The 23,036-nt window shown below is 33.2% G+C and overlaps 2 protein-coding genes across 3 annotated transcripts; one reads left to right on the forward strand and one right to left on the reverse strand.

The window, feature by feature from the left end:
* Positions 1 to 5,647: 5,647 nt before the first annotated feature.
* Positions 5,648 to 16,637, reverse strand: LOC115975066 (protein LAZ1 homolog 1). Of its 2 annotated transcripts, none has more exons than XM_031095705.1 (9): positions 16,496 to 16,637; positions 12,214 to 12,769; positions 11,890 to 11,946; positions 10,062 to 10,170; positions 9,590 to 9,777; positions 9,402 to 9,490; positions 8,934 to 9,189; positions 6,546 to 6,791; positions 5,648 to 6,302 (listed from the first exon to the last, which is right to left on the reverse strand). In XM_031095705.1, the coding sequence occupies exons 2-9, from the start codon at positions 12,427 to 12,429 to the stop codon at positions 6,012 to 6,014; spliced, it is 1,452 nt and encodes a 483-aa protein (XP_030951565.1). In that variant the 5' UTR covers positions 12,430 to 12,769; positions 16,496 to 16,637; the 3' UTR covers positions 5,648 to 6,011. The 2 variants fall into 2 exon arrangements, with proteins under 2 accessions (XP_030951565.1, XP_030951566.1); XM_031095706.1 differs by having other exon boundaries at positions 12,214 to 12,774.
* A 2,801-nt stretch (positions 16,638 to 19,438) lies between these two features.
* On the forward strand, positions 19,439 to 20,590 carry LOC115974190. Its single transcript, XM_031094432.1, has 3 exons — positions 19,439 to 19,575; positions 19,742 to 19,928; positions 20,030 to 20,590. The coding sequence occupies exons 1-3, from the start codon at positions 19,441 to 19,443 to the stop codon at positions 20,395 to 20,397; spliced, it is 690 nt and encodes a 229-aa protein (XP_030950292.1). The 5' UTR covers positions 19,439 to 19,440; the 3' UTR covers positions 20,398 to 20,590.
* Positions 20,591 to 23,036: the final 2,446 nt, after the last annotated feature.

A 23,036-nucleotide genomic window follows, 5' to 3' on the forward strand; every position in this document is an offset into this window, starting at 1 on the left:
CCTCCACGAAGAATTTCAGTCCTGACCTAATCAAAACTCAACCTGCAAATAATAATAAAAAAGCTCTAGAGAGAGAGAGAGAGAGAGAGAGAGACAAGTGAACAAACAAGAAGAAGAGAGGGATGTGGATCTGAACGGTGTTTGCCCCAATTTATATACTGGGAGGATTAGTCTGAGCCTCTTTGTGAGAGATAAAAGGTAAAGCTGAAGCGAGAAAACCCTAGTTCTCCCTTGAAGTGTGATGACATTTTTAACCCTCTTATTTGTACTCGAATTCTCATTATTACCCTTTCTTTCCTTCTTTCTTTCTTTTCTCCAATTCCTCTTGCAATTGCAAATTGCAATTGATATCAAAATGGGCTTTTAACCCCAAAAAAAAAAAAAAAAAAAAAGCTAAATACCTCTTATTTTTAAAATATATAGCAAAATAGTTATTTTTCAAAATATTTTGCAAAATGTCCTATTTTTTAAACTTAATATTACTGATATCGAATTTTAGGGAAACTCGACATTAACAATGTCAAATTCTACACATATTTTTACCACTTGAATTTTTTTGAAAATTTTGCATAAAACTCAACAGAGGTATCTTGGATACTTTGAAAAAATGGTTATTGTAAGGACACGTTTTGATCCACAGCCTAAGAGATTTGGACAATAGCCCAATGAGCCCAAAATAATAAATTTGTTAGAGAGTGGGCTTGTTACTGAACATTCAATGAATTAGAATGTGAATCACAAATAGGCTAGTTGGTATTAGAATGAGTAAAAGATGTAAAACAAACAGTTTGAAAGGAAAAATACTCCTCAGTCAGGTCCCAGAATGGTATGTTCTTATATATTTCTCTTAGACTTATACGAATATTCAAGTTCTTAGTTCCACAGTGATTTCTTTTCTGGTTTTTCTGATGATCCTCTCTGTAATGGAGTCATCCTCCTTTTATACTCCCTTCCATTCTTTCATCTTAACCATCCACGTGTAGATCAGATTACTAATTTCCTTGATACTTGTCCCATTAGCACCAGCTGTAAGGCTAGAAGTTACTATTCAGGTATTACCTCCACATTAATGCGTCCAATTGATTTGGTATAAAGCATTCAATGCAATGGTAGCAGCTTTCTTCTCAGATATTTCTCAATTCTTTGTTGACTTAACCCTCTCTGAAGCTTATCCTTCCAAGCATGATTGCCCGCTACTCAGTACTTGATGAGTGGTCAGACTTTAGGCTTCCACTCTGTTGGCTGAGAAAGGGTAGCTCCTCGGACAACATCACCTGTTCATTATGACGAGACCTCTTCCTCTGCCCAATAATCTACTTGCCTTCGCTAGTACTTATTTGTCCTCAGGCTCTTTAACGTTCTTGGGTGTGACCCATGACCAAATATCCTTATCTGGGCCCTTCATTCCTATAGTTATTTAGTTAAATAGTTTAAAAATAAAAGGTAAATAGTCATTTTTCACCATGGAGCATCAGGTGATATACATACACACACACACACACGCACGTGAGGGGGAAAAAGAACAAAAAAAGAAATAAATGACAAGTAGCTATTGACATGACTCTTTTAATACTACATAAAATAATTTATTATAATTAAATAACACAATAAGAAATCAATTAGCCACATCAATATTTTTCGTGAAACAAATGATGACAATGATGAAATTGAAACTCAAGAATTATAATGAAAAATTTTATTAAAAAAAACTACATCGCATGATTTTCTCAAGATAAAATACATATGATATTAGAAAATATATTAAAGTTTAGAAACAATTATCAACATTATGAACAATAGTAAAATATAAACAACTAAACATATTTTATAAGAGCACACTTAATTGTACGATGAATATGTACAACTTTGCACAAACAACATCAATTATAATAAAAGTAAACTATTTATAACAATAAGAATAATATACTTTAACAATAAAATTGCTTTCTATGTTCAATACAGTAAACAATATAATAGCATATAATGTATTAACCAGTCCCATGGAAAATGATAACCTTAGAGAGGCAAATGATGACAATGGCTCTTAAGGGTAAACAATACAATGCACTACATCACAATAAACAATACGTTGGTCAAAGACCATACTTAACCCTATGTTGGTAAAGGTTATAGACAATCTAGCTAAATATTTAAAAACCTTTTCTTTTTCTTTAATAATATTTATAAAATATTGTACACTTATAAATCGTAAAATACTTATTCATATAAAGAACTTTTATATTCATTAGAAAAGTCCATTTCAAATATATACATATACAATACAATAACTTAGAGGAATCATGTTCCAAAGTCTACTTACTTTGAATCGCTAAACCAAGTTTCACCTTGATTGTCTCAAGCGATATCAACTAGAACCTTGGTACTATCCTTGTGAAGTTTAGAAATTAAGGATTGGAGAACTTTGTCGTTGAAATCAGTAAGATGAGAGGAATTGATTCAATGTAAATGGTTGAATAAGACGTAGAGAATATATATCGAGGCAAGGACTAGCTCAATTCTACCACATTAATTAGTAACTCCTCTTATCAAAAAAATAATTAGTAACTCCCGCAAATCAGTTGATAAAACACAATCCTACCTCAATAGTAAAGCTTTCATATCAGCCGATATAACACAATCCTAACTTATGTAACACCTTAAATCAACCAATAACTCCTTAAAATCAACGAATAAAAATGAAAACACCCCATATTTATAAGGACGAAGACTGATGAGTTTTCCGTAAAAATAACTTGTTGATGGTCGTTTTCACAAAAGATTTTTTACAAGCCTGATTCAGTCAAGTCTAACCTTCTTGTGAGCCTAATTCACATTTTTTTTTTTTTTTTTTTTTAAGTATAGCCCAAACCCATGTGACATTATGGGGATTTAAGGGGGTGTGGTTTGGAGTGTTTGAATAGACTCTTTTGAACCTTTTGCTTGAGCTCCTACCGTGTGTGTTGCTAAGCGGACTAGGGACACTAACAACACCTAAGGCTCACGAGAAGAGTCTAGTACCCAAAAATTTCAGCCAAATAGAGGTCTCTAGCTCTTGCTATTTGTGGCCGAACTTTCTGACCAAGTCATTTTGGCCCCTAGAGCATGGCTGGCCCCATTTAACTAACTTTGGCTGCAACCTGCCAATAAATGCAACCTCCCAAAAACCTAAGGGGCTGTTTGGTTGGGAGAATAGAAAATATTTTAGTTTTCCCCGTTTGTGTTTGGTTTGGAAGGGTGGAAAAGTGGAGAGATATAAATTTTTTTTGTTTGGTTGAGAAGAGAAATGGGAGGATAGAAAATAGAGTTTGTATAAATTTACTCATATTTCCTTATTAAAAATGATTCCCAATTAAAAAAAAAAATGCAAACAATCAACCAAAAAAAAAAAACAATTACCCAAGTTTATTAGAAAAGAAAATTCATGCCTAATTAAAAATAAGAAATTAAAAAATAAAAAATAAAAAGAGAATGTCCAAAAAAAGGGCAGTGTATGGTGTACGGTGCACATGTATCATGCTAAAATAAAAAATTCGTCCGGTTAAAATGAAAAGAAAAAGAGAAGAATAAAAAATAGGGTAGGCAACATAGTTACGCCTAGCTAGGGGCAATTTTATCCAAATATTTTTGGCCACTTTTCTCTCCTATTTTCTCCCAATTTGGAGAGATTGTGTTTTGGTGGGGTAAGAAAGAAAACTTGTGGGCCCCACCCACCAAAATCTCTCCCCTTTTCCACCTTTAACCAAATAACCACAAACACCATTTTCTCTTCACTTTTCTCTCCATCATTTTCCATCCACCCTATAAATACTCCAACCAAACGAAGCCTAAAATCAACCAGGAATTGCAACTAATGAGGCTTAGTCAAAATATTTCCTTAACTATGCAAAAAGCAAGCCAACCCTTTTATTCAAAAAGGCAAATCTAACCACAACTATTAGTTTGACATTATAGGGAACCATGGCCCTTAAAGAGCATCCTAAGCTTGATTTAAAACCTCCCAATTAGATAAAACATAAGGAAGACACATTTTACCTCTAACTTTAGAACAAAAACTCATTCAACCATCAAGGAGTTACACCATTCTAAAATCTAGGGACGAAAATAGTGGTACCAAGGAGTATTCTCTCTCTCTCTCTCTCAAATTCCTATTCCTATTGTCTGTGAGAAACAATTTCAAACTTAGTGTATTATGCATATTTTTCCACCCTTTGGTGTTTAACACTTTAATTTCATTCTTATGATGCAGAGTAGCCACTATTCATTGAATATTGGAATTTTGGACTTGACTCTCTCAATTTAATCATACTCTAAAGAAATTGAGAGGGAGTTGTGGGCTTGTTCTATCATTCCAACCCTTGTCACAAAAATGTCCCCAATACATCCTTAGCTAACATAATTGCATGTAAGGTGAAATATTTGACACGAATCGTAAACGCGACATGAACAAATCATGAGTTTTTGTCAGTGCTTAGTTTAAATGAGTTGGCACCTGCTTTGACATGTTTATTAAATATAGAATAAATAAATATCATGAGATATAATTTATCTAAAATGTTTTTAATTATTATAATTATGTGCTTACAAAATATAAAAATATGTTAATCATTTTGGGTTATATTCTTTAATAAAGTTGAAATGGGTTATATGTAACCATCCAATTCATCTTTATTAAATGGATTCAACTGGTCCAATCCATGTCAAGTCAACCCAAATTATTTATTAAACATGTTATGTGAATAGTGTCATGTCAACCCAATTAATAACTGAGTTGTATTAAGTTTGAGAAGTTTTAATACGATTATTAAATAAATTGGGTTAGAATTAACCATATTGTAAAATATTCATACTTCCACACGATTTGAATACAACCTGCCATGTGAGTTTCAGTTAACTCAACTGGTAAAGTCTCTGATGGTTGAATAAGAGATCTGAGGTTCAATCCCCGTTTACACCAAAAACTGATTAGTGGCTTGGTCTGATGATAAAGAGCAATCATTAGAAGCAAACGCCATAAGTTGAAACTCTCTCACAAAAAAAAAAAAAAAAAAAAACAATGGCATGATGTTTGGATGATTTTAAGACTTATATCATGTATTCAACATGTCTAAAAAATTAATTAACCATACCAGATTTGTTTATAGAGTAATGCTACAGACACAAACTATTGTACAACATTTTTACAAATTACTGATGTTGCTTTAGTATTTTCCAAATAGTTATTGCAAGTAAAAATGTGATATTAGTAATACGCTCATATTAGAACTAGTAAGAATTTACCACATCAACAGTTTGTAAAAATATTGTAAAATAGTTTATGTCTGTAGCATTACTCCTTGTTTATAATTTCTCGTCAATTTTACTGCCAAATTACTAGCAAGCACAGCCTTTAGAGGGCGTAATGGACGGCTTGACCAAAATTTTCGCTTTTGTTTTCAAGTTTTTAGAATATTTTGCGTTTTTCAAACCTTTCTTATTTCTTTTTCTAATCCTTTTAATCTTTCCACCCAGTTCAATCCCGTTTGTTGTTATCTGATCTGCGCTTCTTCTTTTTTGTCTTTTTCTTCTTTTTTTAATCTATCCCGTGGACAAAATAATGAGAAAAAAACAACAGAAACGCAAAAGAGAATCCACACAGATATCATAAAAATTGCAATAAAATTTGTAGGAACTCCATTTCCACGACGCATCCCGCACTTGACTAATTCCTTTTGCTGTATTAATGTCAGCAATTCATTGTTAAGAGTTCAGTACAAACAAAATAAAGTGTGAATGTAATGGACCATTTTATGGTAAGAATTAGGGACTAGGGACACTTGGAGATGCTTTGTCCCCTATACAGACAAAAACAAGGACTAAGGACACTTGAAGATGCTTTGCCCCAGGAATTCAGTAGAAACAGAATGATTTCTAAATGCTTACCAAAGTTTATGGACAGCGTCTAAAAATCATGACGCACATCTAATGCAATTTGTGTTACTTTGTATTTACACAAGACATAAAGATGTGAAACATTATCTACCAGTTCTATTACGAGATACTGAGGCCTTGGATTGGTGATGCGGTTTATTGGACAAACCACTGTCACTAACACTACCTTCCACAAGATTATCATGAGCTCCAGAAAATTCCCCCGACCATGAATTCATGGGGATAAGATAACTATCATCCTTAGAGCTCCTCCTCTTCTCCTCATAGCGTTTCACATTTTCAGATATCTGATGCAAGGTTTTATTTATTTTTGCGAATCCCTTCTCAACAGGTTCTACTACATGTGAAACTGTGTACTTCATGTCATCAACAATCTGAAACAAAAAATGAGCGATTTCAGCAAAAGAGAGAAGCAATAACTAAAATGAGATAACAATGGTATCTACTTTTTTCACAACATCTAAGGTGGCAGATTGGGATTAGTACAACATCACTTTTACACATGACCACCACTAACACTACTTTTATTGTACACCAATCACAACCTGCCACCTCAACAGTTGTGAAATTTGTTGTGTATCTAGACTATTTGTAAATGAAAAGGGTTGATTTCTCACAATTTCTCCACTTCCAAGGACCACATCACGAACACTTTGGGGGAAATTCAAACGTTTTTCTCGCTCATCATTACGAGCCATGTGTATTCTAGTTGACCTTTCAGAGTCACGAACCTCCTCTGGGTCAGGAGGTGTTCCTAATGATGCATAGTCAGTCATTACAGCCACATTACGAACACATCTTTCTCCACGCTTGTAAGGTACAGCTGGGAAGACATACAGGTGCACCACTGCAGCAATACCCATCTATTTGCCAAGCTTGAAATTAGAAGCTTTACAAGCAGAAACTTGAACTTCCAGAAATTAAATGAAAGATCTTGACATGAATGACAATCAGATGATTTAATGAAATAATACATATAATGCCATGAAATTGTGAAGAAAAACCTCATGCATCATAATTTTAATTAATACACAGATTGCCTTGCAAAACGATTTGTTATATGGTCTTCAGTATCTAGAAGCACTGTAAAAGCAAATTAGGTATACTCAATACTTGGGAAATCATGCATTAACCTAAGCAGAATACCATTATATCATTCATTTGTTGTAAATTGTGTGGTCTCTCATCCCCCAAAACAAAACAAATAACCATTTCTAAAACAAATAACTATACTTAAAAAACACAAAAACGTTAAGGGAAAAAAGTATTAAGTACAAATTTACTAGTACTATATGATCATAAACACTCAGAATTCCAAAATCATGTCTACTTGGAATTGGCTTATAAGCCAGCTTTTTTGCTTTTAGCTTTTATGTATAGTTTTTTAAAATCTCACTTTTTCTTTCTTTTTTTCTCACTTTTTCAAAGCACAAGTATACTTTAGTACACTTTTAGCAAAAAGCTAAATAAGCTATTCCCAAATAGAAAAAAAATCCCATATCTCCTAGTGATACAAATACTGCAGAAACATACCCCAATGGCCATAAAAAAGATTCAAAATCTATGCAAATTCTTTTGATTAGTCAAAATATATCCAAAATTAATCAAATACTAAGATCCAACTCCACAAAAAAAAAATAAAAAAACCTGACAATTCCTTCAAAGGAGTGCAAGTTGAAGTTCCACTATGAAAGAGAGAGAGAGCTAAGAAGAAAATTTGTCAAATCTGAGAGTGATGATCATATCAAAAAAATATTCTTAAGTCCAAACAAGTTTGAAACTGATGGAGGATTTGTCATAGTCAAGTGACTGAGATAATGTTACATTAGCATCTAATCTCAACCTTAAATTGCGTTGGTGATTTGGAGAATGATATATTGAAATTTAATTTAACTTCCAGTTTAAATTCATTAAGTTTCAAATATCCATCTTAAGTCATTTTTATCTATAATGAATCCATGACATAAGAGTCTTAAAATCATCCAAACATCATGCCATCCTTGTAAACAAACTTGCTCTCTTTCTTCTTTTGATAAGTTAAACTTGATCTCTTTCAATACTATGATTTGTGCTTCCATAATTACTACATCTAACGGCTCTCTTAATGCAACCTTCAAATAGCTTAGCCCAGTTTTCAACAGCTTCTTGTCCCAAATTAGGTCTTGCACTTTACCAATACAAGAGCCTATTTCATAACTATACTTAAAAACAGATTTCAGTTTTTAAAAAAGAAAAAAGTGGACCCACTAAAACTAGTTTGTTTAAACATTTGTTTTCTGAAAACAACTCACCTGTTTTTTGTTTTCCATGACATTATTGTATATAACTTGATGGCATTTTTGTAATATTTTGTAATCATCTCTCTCTCATGGTGAATCGCAGCTCATGGTGGCTGAACAAAGGAACACGTTCAGATCAAGCTCCATGTAGTGTGTTGTTGTGGGTCGGGGATCGCGGTGGTGGGTTGTCATTATTTGTTTTAGTTATTTTAAGAGGAATGGAAATAGAAAACAAGTGCCAAACAACTTTTTGGGAGCCATTACAATTTGTTTTTTCTCAACACACCTAGAAAACAGTTTCTGAAAACAGGGACTAAACAGGCCCCAACTCTTCTGCATCTTGTGCCCCTTAAAACCCCATAATGATATCAAACAAAAGGAACAAACAATAATATTAATATTAGATTTTTTCATTTTTCTGGTTGTGAAGTAAACAAGTTTATCATTTTCCTATACATAATATTAACTTTGGTAAAATCCAGACCACATTGACCTACATTTGTACAAACTGTTAGCACAATATCATATCAGGCTTTCCAGCGCAAATCACCCTCAACAAATGATTTATTTTCAAAGAAAAATCCTGACTTGTACAATATACTTTTAAAGAAATTTGCATTGTTGTGATTAAGCAAGTGGTATATGTCACTATGTTGTTGGAGATGAACAATAAATACACAAATAGGAGATGAACAATAATCATGAATGAATAGTTTCATTACATACCTCTATACAGATGATGTAGTCTTGTATGCGTGTCTTAAGCTCCTGAGCCAAAGATCCTTTAAAAGCTCCCATGTAGAAAAGAAATGCAACAGCAATGCCTTGCCACCATGTCAGGAATACGATTGATTTGAAAGTGAGAAATTTTGCCAGAGGGTTAATCGGTTCTAATTTATCTTTAATAACAGTATAGAATTGAACAAGGCAATATAGAGCCCACGTCTGACTAAAATTAAGAACAACAGCCAAGTATGGATAGCTGCAAGAAAATAAGAGACATTCAGGTTATAGCAACACCTACTGCAATAGAGACAATCACAAAAATTGCAAAGAAAAATGTGATTTTTACAGACATTTTTGTTGATCCCAAACAGGCCAATAGATTTGCCATTTATGCACTAACAAAGGAGCATGTGAGCATGTGTTATGAATGTACAAGCTCAATTAGAAAGGTAAATAAGGATGCCTTACCCATATCTCCAATCAAATGTCCCTTCCCCATAAACCCCAAAAGTCTCTAGAATCATTGCTAACAGTGCACAGATCATCTTTAATATCATCTGGGAAATAATGCCTCAGTGAGTACCAAACAGGGGCCATGAAATGCAAAAGTGAAAAAGAAAACTGCAATAGCTTCCAATGAAACAATGAGCACATACATATTGAACAATGCCAATTTTTACAGCATTATAGAAGTCGGCACCAAGATACCAATATCTTATGACGCAATTTAATGGGAAAGGATGTTCTACTACTCCATAAGATGTGTATGCTTCTTTCAAAAGAGGGGTGCTGTAATCAACTAGGCTCTGACTTTCCATAAACTCAATTGTACTTTCCTCACCACCTACAGGCAGAAATATTTTGCAAAAAAGGGTAAACAATTATTACCAAAATTCAATAGTCAACACTACTAAATAAATTTCAAGAACTTGATAATCCAATTATCAAATCTATTAACATGTGAACACAGTGGATCTTTAAAAGGAAAAAAGAAACCATAACAAAAAGACAAAACAAAAGTCAAATCTGTTTTAAAAATTTACTTATGATGTTATCCAATATGAAAAATTTAAGAGATGATGTCTATCACCAATCTAAAAAGTATATATGCACAATCCTTTAACATACCTAAGCAAGCTATGAGGTACCGCTCAAAGCAATACAATGCAAACGCCTCATAGCAATCCCTAATTACTTCACAGTTGAATGCAGCGCCTGAATCCAACAGTGACAAAAACTGTAACAAAAAAATTAGTCCACAAAAGAATAGAATAACTAGAACCACACTGCTATACAAGTTGAATTTATTACACAGAGCAGGGAAGCAGATGCCAAAATATTTGTGAATGATAAGATTTGTGAACTTGAGAATAATCAAGGTTGTCAATCTCTATAATATCAAGAATTTATTGCAATGTTTCTCATATGCAGTGGCAGATCATGTCAATATTGTTCATTAAAAATTAAAAAATGTAAGCAAAAAAGAGATGTAAGTGGGCATTAGATGTCTATGAGTCTCCCAAGGCAACCATATTATATATATATATATATATATATATAATAAAAGTTGCGTCCTACAAACTATGGTTGCTATGTGTCCCAAGGTGTTACACATCATATAATAAGTACATTTAAATTATTAATATAGTTTACTTTAGATTCTGTCTGTTTTGTTGTAAAATGTTTTACAATGTACAAAGGAAAACATTTTCTTTTCAGTGCTTGGTTGCATTCTTGAAAATACTCCAAAAATCATTATTTGTCTTTGGCGTAATGTAATGTGGAAATTTTCTGTAATCACATAACCTGAATATCCATAACCAAAACCCATTACAGAACCCAAAAAGGTCAAAACACATTAATCACAACACCCATCCAGCAATTTTTATGTCCTCCAAGCAGCACCACCCAAACTCCACCGTCCAATAAAATTTTCATTATCCACTCCCCATCAAAGATATACTCTACAATAGTAATCATGCGAGTGAGGCAGAGAGAAATGAGCAGCTAATCAGCGCAGTAGGCCGTCTCTCTAGCTCTGGCATGGCCTCAATTGCAGTGGCAAGGCACAGCATGGAGCCAATCCACGCGTTGAGGTCTTGCTCAAGAGAGATGGAATCCACTGGTGGTCATGAGAGGCAGAGCATCAAGGAGTGTCTAAGCCATGGTGGATCAAGAGAGAGAGAGAGAGAAAGCAGGTATGTGTTGACAAAATTTAGAAAATGTTTTACAATATTTTGGGGCATAAAATGTTTTCCAACTTTTATAACTGTGTTTTTCAGTCAACAAAAAACATTTTCAGGGTTGATCAAATTTCACAACGAAAAAAACACTTGAAAATGCTAAAAATGTTTTCTGGAAAACATTTTACAACAAAACAAACAAAGCCTAGTGAAACTCTATAACCAAGTCATCATTTTCTGTAAGTCAGTTGACAGCAAGGACTCCATTGCAATGCTATCAAAAAACCAGGGATAATTTGATTTTATGAGGGCCAAGATGAAATTGGCTCATAAACTTGAGGGCCAAAAGAAGTTTTATGCCTTTGTTTTATTGGATAAATTCACACAAAACTCCATAATCTCTACAACTATTTATCAATCTTAGAGCCTTCCACATTAGAACCTTCATAATTATATACACACACACACACACACTATACATGAAATAGCAAGTTCATTTCATTAGTCTTGCTACGTAACAAAAATGAAACATTTCTTGATAAGACAATATCCTGCCCAAAACATTAATTTCTTCACTCCAAGGAAAATGATGTAATAACATTAATTCAAACAGTGTAGGATGAAACTCTATTTGTTGCATCCAAGGGAGCATTATAAAAACCATCTAGTGTTTAAAATTTAAGAAAAACTAGCAGGCCATTGAAACAAGATGAATGAGCAACAATAAATCAAAATGAAGGGGGAAGAAACATAACAAGTAGTGTCCATCATACCGATTCTAGAGCATAAACAGGAACCATCAGAATGAGACCAATTAGAAACTTCTGCTCCTGCATTAACAACAAATTGCTGCTATCAATTTCAGAGATCATGTTAAAGGAAAGGATAATAATTATAAAACAAATGAAAATATTAAGTGGAACGAGCCAAGCCACAAAGATAAAACAAGGTTATCTGTATATAAAAAGCAACATGGGAATAGCATAGGTGACTGTACATACAGAGCGTAGCACCAAAGGAATAACACACATACCCAAGAGAGAGAGAGAGAGAGAGATTGAAAACAAGTAAAGGTCTAAAGGACTACAAGAATATACCTCTGGCTGATTATAAGCAGCTAAATGCTCAAAGATAAGATACATGGAGAGCAGAACAGCAACGGCGACAAATATGCTTGCACTGTAGATAGGCCAGCTGAAGGCTATTGCTGACTCAGCATGCAAGTTAAGTGACCACATTTTCCCTGATCTTGTTGAGGACTCAACAAGATTGAGAAGAAAAAACAATGAATAGAAAACCCCTCTCCATCCCATTGAGCAGAACTATATTAAAAATTCCACTTGATCTGCCAATAAATAAAAGGTGCTTGTGATACTCTAGTTGAAACTTTACGTGTGTCCCTAAACACTTTATCAGCCCTCTTTCTTTCGTCACAGTTTTTTTCCCCTTTTTATGTTTTCTTTGTGTCAACTGTAAGGAAACCACTCCATCCCACAAGATATTATATTGCAACAGAGGAAAGCCAGCCTTCTTGCCTGCCACAATGGTGCCTAAAGAATATTTTCCACAGCAAATAACTACAAATTATACTAAGACTGGATACCAACTTTAGCTTTTAGAAAAAAGAGGCATGAAGTGTCAGGCTCCTGAAACCTGCACTGAAACAAGGAACAATTAATCAAGACAAAATATAGCATGAACCACCAGAAAATTGGAGAAGATCATAGTTTAAAGAGTATGTGTATCATACATAAGCAGGTTTTTTTTTTTTTTAATTAAATAGACGTTATCAGAATAACTGACTGGGAGTAATATATTATACATGAACTAGAAGAAAGTGCTGGCTTCAATATATATGTCTCATAAAGTTGCGCTAATATCCCAAATCCAGAAGCATAATTAAGCTCCAAGTAAGTGGAGTTTTCAGTAACAGACAAAAATGTACAGCAGTCAATTTGATTCCAGAAACAAGAGACCCAATACTATATAATTGGTGGATTAAAAGAAAGATGCTAGCTACCTATATATCTCATACTTTGAAGCAGTGTCTTCCTATTGATCTAGATGCCAATAACTGATAATTTATGGACCATTAACATCAGTCCATTAATTTCTACAGTCGTTTCGAAAAGGCAGGACAAGCAAACAGCTTGAAATTTAAATTAATTCTAGAGTCTAAGGGCCAATGAGCTCTTGCTCAAATGAAAACCCTTTCCCCAAAAGAATGTAGTGGATAGTGTTGTTTTAGGTTCCAAACTCACCAGGTGTGCGTGGTTATGGCGGTTTGGGATCGAGGAGACAAGGCTTTGGAGAAGGGTTGTAGCTCTAAAGTTTGGGGAAGAATGGGGGGATGGACATCCAAGCTAGGTAGAGGGGTACATGGGTGTGGCTTGAGGAGAAGTATCTGAATGGGTTGAGAGGAATTTAGCAAAAACATTCGGTTTGAGGTAGGGGTGGGAGATAGAGTTAAGCTTTGGACAGATCAACGGTGTGGGGAGTCTCCACTTCAATTGAATTTTCCAAATGTGTATGGGATGGCTTCCAATAAAGAGGCATCGGTGGCCTCTTCTCTTGAACGGTTGGGGATAGAGGAACGGAGAAGCTAGGATGTTCATTTTATTCGGAGACCAAATGATTGGGAAATGGGTGGTGTGGATGATTTTCTCCGCACCTTGGGTTCAAATCTACCTCCCACTGAAAATGGAGATCGTATGCGATGGAAGTTGACAAAGAATGGGGATTTTGATTACCGATCGTTTTACAATAAGTTAAGAAAACCATTGCCCATTATTTTTCCTTGGAAAGGTGTATGGAAGGTTAAGGCTCCTCAGCGTGTCTCCTTCTTTGTGTGGACTGTTGTGTGGGATAAGATCCTCATAGGTGATAATTTGAGGGGTAGAGGGATGGATTTTGTTGACTAGTGCATTATGTGCTGTTGTAATGGGGAAACAGTGGATCACTTGCTACTTCATTGTGGTAAGGCTCATAGGTTGTGGAGTTTGGTGTTTAGATCTTTTGGGATTTCATGGGTCTTGCCAAGAATGGTTGCAGATAATCTCTTTGGTTGGTGGAATTGGCCTGGAAAACATTCATCTAGCATTTGGAATTTAGCTCCTTTATGCTTAATGTGGTGTCTTTGGAGGGAGCGAAATTGGAGGACATTTGAGGACTTGGATAGCTCGGATGACCAATTATTGGCTTCTTTCAATGGCTCCCTATTTGACTGGTCTAGGGTTTGGGAAATCACCTCTAGTGAATCTCTCCCTGTGTTCCTTAGCTCTCTCCTTTGTATTTAGTATCTTTTCCTTTCTTTTTACTCTCTTCTTAATCTTCTCTATCTGTATTTTTCTCTCTGCCTTATGTTTTTCAGCATAAGGCAGTGTTCTTGAATATATATCCTTATTACTTATCAAAAAAAATACACACCAGGTGTGCGTGTGACTTACCCAAAAAAAAAAAGAGAGAAAAGGGAAAAAAGCTCCACTAAAATGTCCAAAACTGAGCCTTTTAAGGCTCATATCCTTAATGCTTAAACCTCTGCTTTATTAAGCAAAATTAAAGCCATTATCAGTACACAATACAATAAAAACATAAGCACCATAGCAATATAAAATAAATCCCATTAAGAAATATCCTCCAATTTACTAATATAATATTAATTAAGACATCCTCCAAGTTCCTCCAACTAAAGGAAATTTTCAAAAATCTCATGTGACAAGGGAAATTTCACCATTGAAAGCAAATTATGCAAATATGGAACCTTGTTAGTAGGAAAAAGATGTGTAGAGCTAAACATAGAAGTACAGGGATCAAGGACCCTTTTTTTTTTTTTTGATAAGTAGGGAATCAAGGACATATTCGAACATCTACAATGGAATGTATAAAATTACATGAGAGAAAGTCCAGTCAATAAACTATCTTTTTGAAAAATTGAACACCCAGAGACTTTGTCCACAAAAGACAAATGTGATGGTAATAAATCATCCATGTGCACAAACATAGAATGTTCCAACCCTATCCATAATAAATATTTTCCTAACCATAATCTTGATAATGGAATCCTACAAATTGTAGGCCAACTGATTAACTAGAAAGGTAAATCAAAGAGGCAACAGAGCATCTGGATCAAATGGTTTCAACTTATGGCTATTTCCTTTCCAAAACAATTAATCATTTCTTTTTTCCTTTTTTCTCCCAATCATTAAACTCTCCATGACACATCCCAGTTATGCCAAATCCAATCATAATAAATCTAAGATCCACGACATCATCCTCCACATTTCAAGTTTACAAACATACAATGTTTTACAGTGTCTATTATTAATACATATACTACTAACCATGATCTTGATAGTGAAACCCCAGAAGTAATATACCGACCAATTAGTTATAAAGATCAACCAAGTGGAACAAGCATTCTACTGTAATACAACTAGGCATCTGAATCAAGTGGCTTGATCCTGAGGCTATTATCTATCCAAAATTATTGATCATTAAGAGTTACTCCTGATATTTTTTCCCAAGAAGATTACCTATCAGTTCACAAATGCAGCTCTCATAATTTCCGTGCCAAAATTTAAAAGTTCAAATGACCAAACTAAAAGCTTACATTTATATCATTTCACTTTTGTTCATATTTATATATTTACCAAAAGCCTTGTAGCACAACTACTTGGCACCTCTTAGTGTTTTCAACGAAGACATCTAGGGTTCAAATCCCCTCTCCCCCATTGTAACTATCAAATTATCAAAACTTTCACCTTAAAGAAAAAAAAAAAGAAACAGTTTCGTCTTTCTTTTTTCTTTTTCTTTTTTTCTTTTTTTGAGAAGAATTTTCATCTTTTAATAAGGCTCAAACAAATATGTGGTGTATTTAATAGGTTACTAATCATCAAAGTTCAGCAATCAATATTTCAAAAAATATAAATATTAATTCATAAGAACCAGTAATGTCTGTTTGGATGCTGAGAAAAAAAAAAAAAAAAAAACAAAAATTGAAACTGATACGGTTAGCTAAGCTAGTTTGGTTGACTTTTAAGTTTTAAGTTTCCGTCTTCTCTATTCTTACTACTTTTTGCCGAAAACCAAAACCCAATAGATTACAAAATTCAAAACACCGCTTTTTTTTTTCCTTTGTGCTTTCTCAGGTGCCAAACAAGCGGATTGGGAAAGTTCTTCACCAGCGACATTCATCTAATTACTCTATAAACACATTCATCGAAAATACAAAGTACCAAAAAAAGAACACAAACCCTAGAATCACAATAATCAAATCGATCACACGCCAAACAAAATTTATAAAAATAAAAATAAAAATAAAAGCAGAAAATGTATACGATAGTAAGATCATTGAGAAATTATGGGAAACGAAATCCAGACCTGTGATTGCGCAGCTTGATAATGAATAATATTTTCCCGGGAAAACAAATTTTTTTTGTATTTCGGTCTCCAATGAAATATAAAGAGAAAATAAATAAGGAAGGAAAAGTTTACAAACTGATTTATTTTGCTTCGGCAGTTGGGAATTTTAATTTTTCATCTTATTAAACAAAAACATATAATGCTAGAGTCACGATGGCAGTGAGCTACTTTTTATTCTCACAGCCGCGACAATTGATGTGGATTTGTTGACGTGTTATTTGGTGATGAGGGCTGTGAGATTGTGGGGGAGTGAGGGGTTGTGGTTTTAATTTTTAGTGGAACAGAAAGAGGATTCTGAATTTAACTTTTTATACAAGCGAGCATAGTTACGTGGATTTTGAAATATACCGGCTGGTCCCAAATCCCAACGACCAGTCATTTGCGATTTGCGGATTGGTTTGACAGGTATATGGGTTTTTGGAGCGGGGCTCATTGTCACGGGTGGGTAGCCCATAGCTGAGTCCAAAAGAAAGAAAAGCCTACACTCTATTCTATTCCTATATTCTTTTTGTTCTTGGACTGGAGTGTGTTTTTCATGTTTTAAGACAGGCTTATGGAAATGGGCTCATCCATGGGCTGGACTTCCAGTTGTAATTTACTTCCTATCTGGACTGTCTCTAACTTTTTTTTTTTTAATAAATTGATAGTTATAACAGGGAAATGAGATTTGAACTCTGTATATCTCCATTGTAAACATAAGAAGGTGTCAATTAATTGAGTTATAAAACTCTTGATTTAAGTGTATGTATGTAAAATGTAGATTGGATGGATGATCATGGCTTACCAAAGTTTGTTAATAATAATTTGATTTGGTTGTAAATGAGAAAGAGAGAGAGAGTTCCATGACATTATATTGGATGGATGGTAATATTGTAGTAGATAAAGACCAACTTAATACAATCTATTTCTTTATCAATCCAAACCACAAATAATACCCATGACTTAGCCCAGTGGATTATCTATAAGAGAAGATATCAAAGAGTAAAGATCTACTCTAGCCAAAACCAAGGCCCTGGGCGATGGGTGAGTTGTAAAATAGGATGATAAAATAAATAAAGTAAATTTTAAGGATACAAAATATAAACTTTTTTGCATTCCCAAATTGCAAGAATTATTAAATGGCTTGATTGATAATAGCTGAATAAGAGGACAGCTTCACCTCCAGAACAAAGAGATAATAAACAGAGAGAGAGTGGGGGAGAGAGAGATAGTGAAAGAATATGAGACTGAGATAAGGAAAGAATGAGAGCAATTCATTAACCAATTACCTCGAGTGGGTTTCAGTTTTCCCCGTAATCTTTATACAAGATATGGTACTAATATGATTCTTCTAACCAACTTTTCACAGCACACACTAACCAACTGCCTATTTACTAACACAACAGTTACTTCCCTTAACCAAGCCACATACCTCACTAACCATGGTTAACTACAACAAGAAGGCAGTAATTGAATTACAACAATAAACCACTGCACAATGATCACAATAATCCTAACACAAATGCTAATACTCTATATGCAACCTTACTGTAGCTTGTGGATATAATTTTTTTGCACCTAGCAACCTAGTTGTGGCATGCCTTTAATGGTTTGAGTTGTAAAATAGTAACCTGAGGGGTTTTACACCCCAATACTGGTGCTCTTACCGTTTAGTTCGTGCAGGTCATATTTGTTTTTCATAATTTAAAATTTTTGTTTAGTACAAACAAAAAAAGAAATGTTACTGTATGAATGAGCAGCAATCGATACCATTTATTGTCTCTCTCTCTCTCTTAAAAGAAATACCATTTATTCACATATACATTTCTGTTGCTTGTACGCCAAGCTATTGTATAAGAAAAACAATAACATGGTCGAACAATTCCTCATCTTTGTCAGTATTTTTATTTATCTTTTCTTGCGTTAGGTGCTGAATATGAATTTTCCTTTTTCGCTAAACATCACCTGATATACTGTGTATAAAAATAAATAAATAAATATTTCCCCCACACATTGTGTGGTTCAACATAAATATTTCATGGTATACAATACACATACTAGAAATAAATCTCTATGAACAAAGTTTTATAAATATTAAATACTATTCCAATTAAAAATTTTACTAGCAATAAAACTTATATCTTAAGTAGCTCAACACGATTGTTACAGTTCCTATAATATATTTTTGTCATGTGACATAGTAATTATTAAAATATTTATTTTTAAGTGAAACATGTTACGGCCTAAAGTTTTTGTTATAAAACATAACCGAAATTAAAATCTTAAATTAAAAGTTTCAAAAAACTTGAAAGAAAGTTTAAATCTTGATTTTTTTTGTGTTAAAACATTTTTTCTTCTTTCTTATGTGTGTTTGTTTCTTAAAAAAAAAAAAGTTTAAAACTTAAGGTTTATTTAGTATCCACTTATTTTGCTGAAACTGAAAATTTTTTGTTGAAAGTACTATAAATAAAAGTAAATATTAGTTGAAAGAGTACAGTGGGACTCATAAGTAGTACCAAAAAGTACAATGAGCCCATAAATAATAATAAAAATAAATTGAATAGTAAAATAAATTAACAAAATATAAGTTAGCCAAACAGACATTTTTAGTCTTAGAGAGTACATCTCCATTACTTTTAAGATCATTTTTAAATCTCATTTAAAAAAAAAAAGGACAATTTTTAAATATTTTTAATCTTTATTTGATTGATCATATGGAAATGAATTAAAACCTTATTTTATATTGATATAATATTAACACTAAAACTATATATAATAAAAATTATATCCTCCAAATTATTGTTAATATACTACTCCACAGAAATATAATTATAGATTTATTGTGGTAAGCTAATATATAAATACCAGCTTAAAAAGTTCTTGTGCAGGAAGTCTTGCCTGCCTTCTAGGAAGACTCAAGGAATATGGGTAGCATAGCAGAAGAAGAACTACTTCAAATGGTCAGAGATTTCATAGAATCAGATTCAGCCTCACCCTTCTCACTTCCATCTTCAAAACCACTCTCTCACAATGATCACCCCCCATATCTCACTTTAAAGGTATGTCTTCTTCCATCGCTTCAACTACTAAACGTTTATTTATTTTTTTTTTTCCTCATATTTTTATTCAATTTTTAGTCACTGTTTTCCTTCTCATCACCTTTATGATTTAACTTATTATTTGTGTTGATGGTTTCGATTCACTTGCCTTTTACATTTTTTCTAGGAGATTCTTGGGAGGGCCATGGAGGCTGAGGTTGAGGTCCTTGAGAAAATATTGATGTACATGAGAGATATTTCAGGGGATCATACTAATCATATGAAGAAATGGTTGGTGACAAAATTGAAAATGGATGGTTATGAAGCTTCTCTCTGTAAAACTTCTTGGCTCTCCTCTTTTGGTCACTCCAAAGGTCTCTCTCTCTCTCTCTCTAGCTCTTTGATCTCTCTCTGCTATATTCTTGAAAACCTAATTCTGATTTTGATGTCTTTTTTTGTTTTGTTTTTGTTTTAGTTGTCCAATGCACAGGTGATTATGAATATATTGATGTCATGGTGAGAGATAGCAATGGTGATGATGAGGAACCAACAAGGCTGATTGTAGATGTGGATTTTAAGTCTCAGTTTGAAGTGGCAAGGCCTACAGCAGCTTACAAAGAACTGATCAACACTCTACCTTCAGTCTTTGTTGGGAGTGAAGAAAAGCTCAACCAGATTATCTCTCTGCTTTGCTCAGCTGCAAAGAAGTCACTAAAAGAGAGGGGTCTTCACGTTCCTCCTTGGAGAAAAGCCAACTACATGAGGTCCAAGTGGCTTTCCAAAGAATGCAAGAAAGTCTCACTCTCAACGAACATGGATTTGGGTATGGTGAGTAAAGAGTGAAGTCATAGCACGCTATGTTCCTCCAATTTTGAAGCCTTGGAAAAAGACCCAGTTGGTTCTTTTTTCAGTTTTGTCCGGCTCCCACTTTTTGTTCGTCTTTTAACATGAGAATCAATCAATGGTGGTAAATAGGTGGAGTTTTTGTTTGTCTATTTTGTGAATTTCGGGACAATTTCGTTTAAGAAGACCTCAAGTTTTATAGTTTAGGTCTTATTTTTTTGTCTTTTAGTTGGTTGTAACAATTTTGGACATCCTTTCAGGTGTTACTTTACCGATGCTCTATCATCTTAATCTAGATCAAAATCTTTGAAAATGTGGAGTCAATGGAAATGGATAAGGGAAGAGACTGTATCTCAATTTTAATTTTTTTTAATCTATTGAGGGAAGTAATCTTATTGCTAATTGCGTGCCAAGTTGAGAATGGGGTGATTGATTGTGACACTCTTTTACGACTGTGTCACTGCCAACTTTGTGCTTGCCAAAGTAATTGTCAACCCGCCTAATCAGCTTTAGATAATCAGATTCCTCCTGATCAAATCACTTTATTTTTTTTATACAAGGGGGGAACATTAAAGTAAACCTTCTTTACAAAGAGAACTAAACTTCGGCATGTGGTTTAACAATTTAAAAACAAAACAAAATCCTCTAGACATGGGTTGAATGATAAATGGGCTATGTTTCAACTTCAAATAATGATAAAGGATTAAATTCATTGTCTTTTCATAATTTAAGTCTTTAGGATTAGTGGTAATAGATCATAATATTATAATATGAGCTATTTTTCTCAACAACAAAAAAATAATGAGTTTGAATGTTTACCCTACTACTGATTTAAAATGTCAATAATTTTGTGTAGTAAACCTAGGGTTAACTTAGCCCTTAAGAAATTCCGTAGGGCTTCAAATAGAGAGAGGGGGGGGGGGGGGGGGGTTCCACAATCCTGATTCTAAAGTATAATATAACAACCTAAAATTTCCACAATCCTGATTCTAAAGTATAATATAACAACCTAAAATAAAATATGTTTTATACTTATTTATTCCTTTTTTAAGTGTTTATTTCTAAAAAGAAATTCAATATGCATTTTTTATTTATCAATCTTGCTTTAAAAATTCTTCATATAAAAAAAAATCTTCCCACCTTTTATATATATATATATATATATATATATAGTGACCATTAAACCACCTATACTTTCTCACTCTCTAAAAAGCATTTATTAATAACCAATCATTATCAAACAACTCATTTTCTATGTTACTCCTAAACTTATTTTCATGAGGTCATATTACTGTATGTTATCAAGTAAACAAGTAAACCTTGTCAATTACTGTATGATAAACTCATTTTCTAAACATTAAAGTTATATTACTGTATGTTCTAAATTTATTTTATTCTGATATTTGATAGTCTAGGTTAATTTTTAAGAACTAAATTAAAATTTTAAAATAAGACTCAAGAATAGGGGGATGGAAAAACCTTCATTTCACAAACTAATTTATATAAAAAGACTAGATTATTTTTTAAATGCATGTATCGCTCCATAATTTATTTTATTTTAACATTGATGGTTTATAATTATTTTTAAGAACTAAACTTAAATTTAAAAAGATGTCTTACGAATAGGAGAGAAAAAAACCTCAATTTCATAAACTAAATTAAATAAAAAGACTAGATTCTCATTCAAATGCATGCATCGTTACATAATTTTTTTGAAAATATTGTTAAAGTAGTTGTTGCATAAAAATTTTTCCAAAATTAAATTGATAAAATCATATCTAAATGAACTTTGTAAGAATAAATATTAAGAGAATTTTTTATAGTGAAGATTAAAAGGATATTAGAAAAACTTGAATATAATTTTTTAATTAGAAATTTTGCATCTAACGAGTCGAGAAGAATATATTTTAAATAATAAAAAATTGATTATATAAAAAACTAAATAAATATTATTTAATTGATATATAAATATATAAAAATATCTCACTTAAACTACTTAGGCCTCAAATTTTATTGATATGGTCTTGTTTAGACCTCACTTATTAAAGATGAGTCTAATGCCACACATGAAACAGAGAATGTTAGCTTAAACCTTTCAGATTAGTAATAATCTTTTAGGGCATACACCGGGAAAAAAAAATGAGAAATTCGCCTTAATAGGAATTTGGAAGCTTAAATAGATACTCCCCCTGTGTGTGTGTGCTTCAGTCCTGTGTCTTTCTCAAAAAAAAAAAAAAAGCAATCAAGTGGGTTTGTCCCACATTGCCCAAGTGTGTGTCTCCCAATGGGTTTAAAACCTTCACACAACATTCAAGAGTTACCGGCTTTTGTATGTTGTGAGTTGTGTGATATTAGACCCGGGTTCCCACTCCCCTGTGTGTGTGTTTTAGTCCTGTGTCTAGAAGAAGCGTAGGCTATTGCAATGAGTTTGAGTAATTTTCGTTTGGTAATATTGTTTGTATTTTTTAGAATAATATGTGTGTAAACAAATATATAAAAATATATATAATATCGTTTAAATACTAAAACTATTGTTTAAATAACTATGACAAAAAATTGCACGAAGCAACTTATGAGCAACCCTTTTTTTTAATAAAAAGAGAGCAACTTATGAAATTAGTACAAAGAATTGCACGGAG

This window comes from Quercus lobata, chromosome 2 (genome assembly GCF_001633185.2).
Source record: "Quercus lobata isolate SW786 chromosome 2, ValleyOak3.0 Primary Assembly, whole genome shotgun sequence".
In the NCBI taxonomy this organism is placed as follows: Eukaryota; Viridiplantae; Streptophyta; class Magnoliopsida; order Fagales; family Fagaceae; genus Quercus; species Quercus lobata.

Bases quoted from the DNA above. Each gene is read 5' to 3' on its own strand.
- LOC115975066 (XM_031095705.1), bottom strand. From the start codon at position 12,429: ATGGGATGGAGAGGGGTTTTCTATTCATTGTTTTTTCTTCTCAATCTT. The intron at 11,947-12,213 runs GTATATTCTTGT...TTGTTAATGCAG, and splicing joins CTGCTTATAATCAGCCAGAG to GAGCAGAAGTTTCTAATTGG. The intron at 10,171-11,889 runs GTATGATGGACA...TTTTTGTTACAG, and splicing joins CTGTTTATGCTCTAGAATCG to TTTTTGTCACTGTTGGATTC.
- LOC115974190 (XM_031094432.1), top strand. From the start codon at position 19,441: ATGGGTAGCATAGCAGAAGAAGAACTACTTCAAATGGTCAGAGATTTC. The intron at 19,576-19,741 runs GTATGTCTTCTT...CATTTTTTCTAG, and splicing joins CCCCATATCTCACTTTAAAG to GAGATTCTTGGGAGGGCCAT. The intron at 19,929-20,029 runs GTCTCTCTCTCT...TTTTTGTTTTAG, and splicing joins CTCTTTTGGTCACTCCAAAG to TTGTCCAATGCACAGGTGAT.